Source organism: Aethalodelphis obliquidens, unplaced genomic scaffold (assembly GCF_003676395.1).
Source record: "Aethalodelphis obliquidens isolate GAN/ISIS:26980383/991018 unplaced genomic scaffold, ASM367639v1 scaffold10, whole genome shotgun sequence".
Taxonomy (NCBI): Eukaryota; Metazoa; Chordata; class Mammalia; order Artiodactyla; family Delphinidae; genus Aethalodelphis; species Aethalodelphis obliquidens.
This window is the reverse complement of record NW_020837954.1, coordinates 11,257,088-11,267,926: the sequence shown is the minus strand read 5'-3', so window position 1 is coordinate 11,267,926 and position 10,839 is coordinate 11,257,088. Positions and strand designations below refer to the sequence as shown.

At 42.3% G+C, this 10,839-nt stretch overlaps 1 protein-coding gene across 1 annotated transcript; it reads left to right on the top strand.

The window, feature by feature from the left end:
• The first annotated feature begins 5,847 nt into the window (after positions 1-5,847).
• CFL2 (cofilin 2) lies at positions 5,848-10,137 on the top strand. The gene is made up of 4 exons (XM_027111047.1): positions 5,848-5,985; positions 7,046-7,353; positions 7,471-7,547; positions 7,631-10,137. The coding sequence occupies exons 1-4, from the start codon at positions 5,983-5,985 to the stop codon at positions 7,741-7,743; spliced, it is 501 nt and encodes a 166-aa protein (XP_026966848.1). The 5' UTR covers positions 5,848-5,982; the 3' UTR covers positions 7,744-10,137.
• The last annotated feature ends 702 nt before the right edge of the window (positions 10,138-10,839 follow it).

Genomic DNA, 10,839 nt, shown 5'->3' with positions numbered 1-10,839 from the left:
AAAAAACACCTTTGAAAAGTCTTTATTGTCTCCCTTATGCCCTGCAGAACACAATTCTGACTGTACAGTTGTATACACAGCTCACAAGAACTGGTACCTCCTACCACTCCATCTTCATTCTCTACCAAGCTCATAGGCTCCAGTCGTAGCTAGCAACTTGGGGTTTCCTGTGCTTTATACTGGTACTACTGAGGCTTTGTACATTTGGTTCCCTCTGTTTTGAATGTCCTGTCCCCATCTGCCTAGTTAACTTCCACTTATCCCTTAAGACCCAACTCGTGGGACTTCCCTGGTGGTGCAGTAGTTAAGAATCCGCCTGCCAATGCAGGGGACACGGGTTCGAGCCCTGGTCCGGGAAGATCCCACATGCTGCAGAGCAACTAAGCCCGTGCACCACAACTACTGAGCCCGCACTCTAGAGCCTGCATGCCACAACTACTGAGCCTACGTGCCACAACTACTGAAGCCTGCATGCCTAGAGCCTATGCTCCGCAATAAGAGAAGCCACAGCAATGAGAAGCCTGCACACTTACTAAGAGTAGCCCCTGCTCACCGCAACTAGAGAAAGCCCTGGCACAGCAACGAAAACCCAACGCAGCCAAAAAAAAAAAGACCCAACTCGCTCCAAACTGAGCTGGCCTTCCTTCTGCTCCCAAGGCATCCTGTAGATACCCCACTGGAGCATGCGTGGGATTGTCCCATAGATACTGGCTTCCTTGATGTATTCTCACAGAACTGACTTTCTTCAAGGCAGGGACTATGTTATTCTTATCCTTGCATTCTTTACCCTAGCAGAGATGCTCAGTGAATGATATAAAGGAATGAATGAATGAATGAAATGAGTAAACTCTTCTCATTCTTGGTTTGGTTTTCGATCTCTTGCCTACTCTTATTCATGTCTGTTAACATACAGTTTTAGTATGTTACATTTTTCATGTCTGTATGATTTTCTGGGATATAAAAATCCACAGCTTTTGTAATAAAGTAAGCTAAACAAAGGCTCTCCACCTTAAATAAATTACTAGCAAGTTTCTTTTCTCAGATGCTGTTTTTGTATGGTTTGTATAATTTAGGTAACCAGTTGCTACTTATCACGAATTCAATTAATATCAGAAACAACTGATAGGTGGATCTGATAAATGTGTTTGTGAGTAAATAAATTGAAACTAGCATTTATAAATGTAGAGTTTGAGACCATTTTGAATTACATTTCACTACTTACTACATTTCACTGCTGCTACCCTCTACCTCTTCCCTTGACATAGACTGCTAAGTTCCTTTATTGTGAGGTCATCTTCCTAAATTAGAAAGAACTAAGGATGAGACATGGAAGACACAAAGTGAGTTTTGTGGATCAGGGAATGAGTCATAGAGATCAGACTCCAACACACATCTCCCACAATGTTTATTTTCTAGTTCTAAGATCAAACTTGGATTTAGAAAAATGCATGACTTTCCTCCTGACCCGTCTTTTAGCTCAGGCGTGGGCTAGGAAAGAGATGTCAGATGAAGCAGGTATGTGGGTAGAAAAGTACATTTGGAAGTGATGAGCATCTTTACGTTTACACTTGTCTTTGTCAGGAAGTGGCTGTGGGAGCTGAGTATGATGTGTCTTGACAGGGAGTGGGGCTTGAACAGAATTTATCTACATAATCTTCCAGATTCACTGTTTTACTTAATACTTGAAAAATGATTCTGAAATTTTACATGCCACAGAAACTCCATCTAGTCTGTTTTGTGGGAGAATATGCATTACGGGTATTCACTTTTCCAATTTTCTAAGAAATCCTGAGCAAAAACTTTAGCTGAGTCTTACAAAACAATACCAGTGAGACTTGGGATTGCTTCATTACTGTTGCCTGCGAGTTGGTAAAACCATGCTCGCCCCTTCACTCTGCACTGATGGTAATGGCCCCAGGGTACCTTTTCCTGTGCTGGAAGGAGCTTTACATACATTATCTCACTTGATCCTCACCACAACCCTGAGAGGGAGGAGGTAACATAAGCCCCATTTTACACCTGAGGAAACAGCCATGGAGCAGTTAACTAAATGGAAATGGCCCGAGATTGCACCACTGTTGTGTCAGAGCTGATCCATCCTCTATGAGGTTACTCTCACTTAGTTCCTAATGGTTTTTTGTTGCCGTCAACCATGTGTGGTCCAGCAAATGGAAAATTAGAATTTAGACGTGTGCCTTCTAGTACGGGATTGTTCAGGGTCCTTCTGTCCCACCGTTAATCATTTCCTTGGGCGTGAAACTGCTAAAGAGAACAGATGTGGTATGGTAGGCAGAATAATGGCCCCCCAAAGATGTCCCTGTCCTGTGAATATGTTACCCTACATAGCAAAAGGGACTTTTTTTAAAAAATAAATTTATGTATTTATTTTTGGCTGCATTCGGTCTTCATTGCTGCGCATGGGTTTCCTCTGGTTGCGGTGAGCGGGAGCTACTCTTCATTGTGGTGTGCAGGCTTCTCATTGCAGTGGCTTCTCTTGTTGCAGAGCACGGGCTCTAGGCACATGGGCTTCAGTAGTTGCAGCACGCGGGCTCAGTAGTTGTGGCTCACAGGCTCTTGAGCACAGGCTCAGTCGTCGTGGCACATGGGCTTGGTTGCTCCATGGCATGTGGGATCTTCCCGGACCAGGGCTCAATCCCGTGTCCACTGCATTGGCAGGCGGATTCTTAACCACTGCGCCACCAGGGAAGTCCAGCAATAAGGGAATTTGTGGATGTGGCTAAGTAAATGATTTTTGATATGGGAGATTATCCTAAATTACCCAGTGGTGATCTCAGTGGTCCTTAGCAGTGAAAGAGGAAGGCAGGAGAGAGAGAATCAGAGATGTGATGACTGAAGCAGAGGTACTCTCAGGGGGCCACAAACCAAGGAATGTGGGCAGCCTCTAGAAGCTGGAAAAGGCAAGGAAACAGATTTTCCTCCTACAGCCTCCAAAAGCAATGAAGTGCTGCTTTTAGCCCCATGAGTCATTTCTCACATCTGACCTCCAGAACTGTAAGACAATAAGTTTGTGCTGTTTTCAGCCACTAAATGTGTGGTAATTTGTTACAGCAGCCACAGGAAACTGATACACATGATGTCTGACACTCAGATCCCTCCAGCACACAGAGGCCAAAATTCATGCAGCAATGCTTGGTAATGCTGTCGCTTTACCAAGTGGCAGTAAGTTCTGGTTTTAAACAACAGGTGTGAAGAGTTGTTACTGGCTCTGACGTTCTAAGATCTGGCCTCACAAGGGCATGTAGAAAGGCCTTGCAGTCTTCGGGAGCTTCCTTTTTGTTCTCTTTACAGCACTAAAGCACCTTAAAGTTGTTACTTTTTCATCTATTGATCACCTACTATGTACCAGATTCCAGAAATCCAAAGATGAGTAGGACTCAGATCCTGGAAGGAGCTTCCAGTCTACTGGGGTGGCAGAACACGTAAACAAGTGATTACAAGGCAACGAAATATGTGCAAAGACAAGAAAACATCTTCAGGGAAAGAATCCTAGTACATGGGAATTGTGAACTCTGGGGAAGGGGAGAGGCACAGGGAGGCTTGGAGAAGGGTTGATATCACAGCTCGGCAGGGGGGGGAGTGATTAACATCTTCGGAATCCCCAGCTTTGGTAGGCGAGGTTCTAACACCTAATCTAGTTCCCCGTGTCCCCAGACCTGGTCTCTGCTGGGGCTGTAGCCCCTGTAGAATCTCTTTGATGCAAAATTCAAGGCTGAGAAGGGAGGGGAACCCTAAGAGGAAGAGTTCAACAAGGAAAACTGCTGATACCCATACAGAGCAAATGTTGGATGCCTCAAGAGACATCAAGAAAGGGAAAGGTTTCATAAACTGTAATGTACCACCTAATGTAAAGTATTATTATCTACTTGCTTAAGATTCATGCTTAGACATTGGGAGATTTCTTCTCAATTTTTGTCTCTAAACTAAGTTAAGGGACTTCCCTGGTGGTGCAGTGGTAAAGAATCCACTTGCCAATGGAGGGGACACGGGTTCGAGCCCTCGTCCAGGACGATCCCACATGCCACGGAGCAACTAAGTCCGTGCGCCACAACTGCTGAGCCCGCGTGCCACAGCTACTGAAGCCCGTGTGCCTAGATCCTGTGCTCCACAACAAGAAGCCACCGCAATGAGGAGCCCACGCACCGCAACGAAGAGTAGCCCCGCTCGCTGCAACTAGAGGAAGCCCACACACAGCAACGAAGATCCAACACAGCCAAAAATAAATAAAATAAACAAATTTATAAAAATAAAATAAAAATAAACTAAGTCAATCTTCCCATTAAGAAAATAAGCACAAGCTATGGACATAAAAAATAGGTCTGTTTCCTGTGCAATACCTAACATGCTCCATTTATAATATATTAACTTTTGGGTGTAAGAATTTATCACACAAACTAGGGCATAACCCTTCTCATTATGATTTTCTATCCCTAAATTTACTTAATGCTGAGAACATATGCACACCATTTCCTGAGAAACACTGGCATACTAGGAAACTGAATTTTAAAGCTGGAAAGGACTTTAAAGATAATCACAGCTTATAATACAGATGAAGGTCTGCAGGGATTGAAAGCCCTTCGAATTTACAGAGATGGGGCAGTGCCAAGATTAATACTCGTTTCCCAAGTCCCAACCCGAAGTTCTTGCCGTTACACTGCACTTCTGGCTTAGTACACCTTAAGGTTTATCTGCACTCACTTACTATTTTGTTTCCAACAGTTTTAGTCACTCAACAATTCTACTTTTTTAGTGCAAGTTTTCTTCACAAAATCAGTTCAACTATTAGAGTTTTAAATTCATATTACCAATTTTACAAATGAAGAAAGGTAGAAATGATAAACGTTCAGGAAAAAAGGTAGCATAAATTAGCCCAAACACTGATGAATGAAATACTTTATGAAACCTTCCTTTTATTAAACATAACCACATAAAGTGTTCCATTTAAAACATTTTCATTATACACTCATAAAGCATTGAATCTTCATGAAAAATTTCCTCAAAGTACACGGTTCCCATTTTTTCTATGATAAATGCGATGAATACTCATAACAAGTATAAAAAAGGTTTAGTTAGAGAAGAGCCTTGGCTCAGTTATATGGGTTTTGCTAGAAGAGGTTGTGGTTGCCAAAGAGGGAGGACTCTACTCTTGGGTCCACTTATTTGATGGCAGCTGTCGTAGCTGTGGCCTCCTGAGGAAAAGACTACTAGCAGAGAGTGAAATCCATTTCCTACCAAGTCTAATCTATAAAAGGATATTACCAGGGGATGTTACTACCCCAGATTTCCCCCTATTATTATTATTCCAACCACAGACTTTTAGAAACCGATTTCCCACCTCTGTTTATCATTTTGTTTTTGCTGAGTAATTCAATCAACTAGGGTAACCCCCTCCCCCCCCCCCAGTGTTTATTCTCGTTGAATTGATGGAAGGAGATCTAAATAATTCGCGCCATCTCTGATACGGGTTTTCCAAAAAGACCCACAATGTAGGAATCCAGCCCCTTTCAGTGGAAACCACAAGCGAATAAAAGAGACACCTTGGAGCGCCATTCGCCTCACACGCGCCCAACCCCTGGAGCTGCGCCCTGGCCCTCGGGAGGCAGTGTGGAAACGCCCGCCGTGCGAGCCGGCGGACGGGACGGGTGGTGCCCTGGCGCTGAAGGCCTTCGCGTTGGGGCCCGGGGTTCGGACCACGGCCGCCGAGTCCGCGGGGGCTGCTGCTGCGCGCGCGCGCGCCCGCGGGGTCAGGCCGAGGACGCGGGGGGGCCGGCGGGCTGGAGCGCCAGCCCGGGGCGTGCCCACGTGACCGCCCCGCCCTCACCGCAGCCCCCCGAGCGGTCGCCGCCTTTTGGGCCGCACTCCCGGCGTGCCCCGCACTCGCCGCCTCCCGGCCGCCCCTCCTTCCCTTCGCAGCGCCACACCGCCGGAGCCCGAGCCGCCGCCGCAGCCTCAGCCGCGGGCGCTATGGTAAGGCGGGCGCGCCGACCGGGGGGCCGGGGGTCGGGGGGCCGGGGCGCGGCGAGCACAGCCCCCCGCGCGGCACCGCCGGGCCCTGGGCCTGAGGCCGCCATTTTAACCTGATTTTGGCCTCCAAGGTGGGCGCTCCTGCGCTGCGGCCCCGCTGCTCTCTCTCCACCGGCCGGCCTGCCCTCCCGCCGTCAGGCCCGGCCGGCCGCTCTTCGGATTCCTGGGGGCGGGGAGGGCCCGGGCGCGGGGCGAGGGTCGTGGCCTAAGTGGGGCGGGCGGGCGGCGGCCGGGGGCGCGGGAGGGTCCGCGGAGCTTTGCCCCCACCCTGCTCGCCGCCTTTGCCCTCCCCTTGCTAATTTTATTCCCACGCGCGCTCTCAGATTGGTACGTGCTGTAAAGCCCTTGCTGGACGCATTCGGTGGGGGTCTTGAGGGCCTGTAGTAAAACCCTTAGGGGCAGATTAAGGAGGTGGGAAAACTCTTGAACACGGTTTCTCGCGGTAAAAAGCTTTTACACGCGATCCGTTAGTTTTGAAGCGTCTGCATTTGAGCTGTGAGGCAATTATGTTGTAGCCGTGGGCGGTTTGGAGTTCACACTTGATTCTCTTTCCTTATGAGGAAAGGGCCCTGGTTAGGATGACTTTAAAGAAAAAAATAGTAGAAGCATTAACTGAAATCCGAAAGTGTTTTTTTAAGGCCTGCCGGGTTGACACAATACAGAAGGTATTTTTTGCGGCTCCTGAAGCTCTGACATCACCCAGTGAAATAGGAAACATTTCAGGGATGGGACAGCCTGTATTTGTCCCTTTCCCTCTGCCTGCCAATTACTTCACACTCCAAACCCCTTTTTAAAAAAGGATGAATGGGCCAGGATGAGTTAGAATCCTTAGGTGCATCATATACTGATACTTAAAATGTGGCAAATCTGATTGGACTATTTGCACGGTATGATGCAACTTTTGATATCCAGACTAAAGTGAATCCTCTCTAGGCACCTAAACAGTAATTTTGGCTAAAACCAGAATACTTGTTCTAAATTACTGTTCTTTCTTTATTTTCAGGCTTCTGGAGTTACAGTGAATGATGAAGTCATCAAAGTTTTTAATGATATGAAAGTAAGGAAATCTTCTACACAGGAGGAGATCAAAAAAAGAAAGAAAGCAGTTCTCTTCTGTTTAAGCGATGACAAAAGACAAATAATTGTAGAGGAAGCAAAGCAGATCTTGGTGGGTGACATTGGTGATACTGTAGAGGACCCCTACACATCTTTTGTGAAGTTGCTACCTCTGAATGATTGCCGATATGCTTTGTACGATGCCACATACGAAACAAAAGAGTCTAAGAAAGAAGACCTAGTATTTATATTCTGGTGTGTAAAAACAAAAGAAAAAAGTACTTTTAAAATGCAAGGATTATTATTAACATAGTCAGTTTTGCCTTTCTTTTTCTTTTAAATAGGATTCAACAATTTTTTTTCCCCCTGTAGGGCTCCTGAAAGTGCACCTTTAAAAAGCAAGATGATTTATGCTAGCTCTAAAGATGCCATTAAAAAGAAATTTACAGGTACAAACACTGAATATTTTGTGCAGAAGAATTGCCCCCTCTTACTTATAATAAAGTAACAGGATAATGTTTTTTCTTTTTAGGTATTAAACATGAGTGGCAAGTAAATGGCTTGGATGATATAAAGGACCGTTCAACACTTGGAGAGAAATTGGGAGGCAACGTAGTAGTTTCACTTGAAGGAAAACCCTTATAAAATGACAGTCAAGTGCCATCTGGATCTTAAGGAGCTTCCATTTCTCCAGCTCAGTCAATTGGAATAGTATTAGGTTTTGGTTTTTTTTTTCTTCCTCTTCCCACTGGGTCCTTCCAACACAATGAATGAAGGAAATATCATTCATGTAAGCAGCCTATCAGTGATTGCCATTAGACTGTTTAATACTGTTACTTTTATGTAGAACCCAAGGAATGCCTTCCCACCATATTTTAGCCAAAACAACTGGTTATATGCCTCCCTTGCAGCAAGCACTACAATGAATGTGAATGTCAATGTGAATAGCTTAGAACACTACAAAGGGTTAAGCTAATTGAATGCCTTGAAAGTATTATCCACTGGTGAGATGGTAGACTTTATTCAGTATTATTTATAGTTGCACTTGATTGCAGTTCTGTGAGGCTTGAGCATTCATACACCTCACCTGCCTTGGCAAGCCTATTTTTTGTGACATGGCAGCACAGATATAATACTATGCATTGAAAGCACTTTTTTTGTAATGAGTTTAATCCCCCACCCCAAAAGGAATGCCAATTAAGTTAACTGTGTCATCAACTTATCCTAGTACCTCAGTGTTCATTCCTGTTACCTGCGTATCTTCTTAAAAGAAATAGCTGTTATTAATGCCTTTTTGTTTTCCATTGAGTGTACACTACTGAATAAGTGTAGGAGTTTTATGTTTACCATGTTAAGTCTTGCGACACTAAAGATATTTTGAATATCAGTCATGATGGCAATTTCTGTATAAAAGAGCCTTAAATGGAACATTGTTTTTGAGATCAAACCCCACCCTCACAAAAATGGCCACGTTGCAATAAAAATTGTGGCATATTACAGAACGTTGCCTTGTTTTCCTTGGACATTTTGCAAAATACCATGTGAAGCAACTCCTAGGGTAAACAGCTATTATTAATCTCTGCACTGGTCATTTAAGAATTTTTTTGTACAACATTCTTGCGTGATATTTTCCAGTTTGTTGTGTTTATTTGGTTTAAAAAATATTCTATCCTAAAGCCAACTAATACAAAATATTAACGTTATAGAGGTGTACTTTTATAAGCTTTATTTATTTCCTTATGTGTTAATATGATCAGGAATTATTTTTTTGCACTTTGACATAAATACTCTTCGATATCTGATTTGTTCTCTGGATAAATTAGGGTAGTTATTTTTTAATTCACGTTTACATTTCTAATTAGTTGACTAGTAGTAGAAGAAGCAGGAAGCTCTTATTGCACATTTGGTCATAATGAAAATAATTTGTAAAATGTCCTTCAAAAGTTTAATAATACTTCTCATGTTTAGGAACTTTCAGCTACTATTTCTTAATATATTTCACAAATTTGAAAAAAAATTGTTACAGCAGTCTTAAACATTAGTAGTGGGATTTGGCTGTGGTCCAGGCAGCTCTCCTTATAGAGAATTTGATCTGTTCAGTGTGAGCAGTTTGCTGTTAGCCAGAGCTATTTATGGCAAACACATGCTTTTGTATCTTGTCATAGTTATCCACAAATGGCAAAACTGGACTTGATTCTACTGGTATGCAAAACAGGCATGCTAGTAAGTAGTGGATTGTAGCTTAGAACTTAAACCCATAGCTCTGAAGAATGCTCTTATTAGAAAACAGGAAATGAAAAATCCCCCTTGTTTTAATATGTGGAAGTAATGTGAGTTTAGTTAAATTTTTTTCCATATTTTCAACAGGTTTTCAGATGGAAACAAAAATAGGAGTTAAATGTCCAGGTTTCTGTTTAAAATTGTATGAATGGCTTAGGATCTTTTGCACTGAGCAATTTTATTTCAGGCTTCCAGCTGTCCCTGTGAATTATCCTGGACATTTTGATGGCTTTTTGGTAAGGCCAAACTCATAAGCAAAGCGTGAGAGTACTGACATATATATATACTAAACCATATGTGTAATGAATACTTGTATCATGAAATTTTTCATTATTTTCCTCATTCTTCTAAAAAATAAGGGATTCTAAATTTAAAGTTGTGCAGTATCTTTTGTTTTCATAGTGATTTCTCAACTTTCTTATATGCCTCTTTAATTATATAATAATTTCAGAGGTTAAATATTGCTTTAAACTGTGGTACTTTGATTTGTTAGATTGACAGAACTGATACTAATATTAAGTTCATCTTTGAAATACATCTTTGTGCATAAAGCCGAAAATAATGATAATTAATGATTCATGTGTTGAGACTAATTAGGTATTTGAAATGATCATTTTACTTCACAATCATTTAAATAAAACAGTGTTCCAGTTAGCTTTAAAAGGTATACGGTGCTAATTAGTAAAATATTGAGGAAAATATTTTACTGCTAGCTTGCAAAATTATAAGTGTTTAAAAAATAAAGTATATGAAAATATGTAAAGCTGTTGAGATGTGTTTACTTTGGGACGCTAAAATTTTTTTTTAACTAATACTGCAGATCAGGGAGGCACTATTATCTTTAGTCTGTTTTTTAGGATTTTTGGTTGACATACTTTCTCATTTAGAGATATCAATATTCTTTGAAAACTGAGTGTTGTAGCAATTAATTTTGACATTTTCAGACAAATGGAAACAGTTGGCATTTGTCCCAAACTGGCTATCAGCTGTTGTTTTCCATCATTATCTAAATGTGGCCAACGTTGTGTATTTAATGTGCCTTTTTAGTAGGTTGGAAGAAAAGCCTCTTAGTAGGTTTGAATTTCTCTGATACAGATTCTTTGTAACAGCTAATTTATGGAATCTAGCAAATGAGCTCTGGGAGAAAATTTTTTTAAGTGTTTCCTTGGTAAGGAATAATCTCAGCAATGGTAAATCATAGAGGGGTTGGGACACTTCATTAGGTTTGCCACTCTGAAAAAATAATCTGGTTCAATTCTTCATTGGTCCTGTTTTTGCTTGCAAATTTAATAATAGTTTGAGATCCCAAACAAACATGAATATTCATTTCTCTATGAACATTAAAGCTACTAGAGATGTGCAGGTAGGCTCCAATGGATATTGCTTTTGAGACAGTGTGAGTTTATAAATGTTCTGTGTCTTGTCTCAGCCAATAAATAGGTCTGAGGCTTTTCTTTTGCT

What these genes read in the sequence shown, in the direction of transcription:
- CFL2 (XM_027111047.1), top strand. An exon ending in GACCTAGTATTTATATTCTG is followed by an intron (nt 7,354 to 7,470) that starts GTGTGTAAAAAC and finishes TTCCCCCTGTAG; the next exon opens with GGCTCCTGAAAGTGCACCTT. An exon ending in CATTAAAAAGAAATTTACAG is followed by an intron (nt 7,548 to 7,630) that starts GTACAAACACTG and finishes TTTTCTTTTTAG; the next exon opens with GTATTAAACATGAGTGGCAA.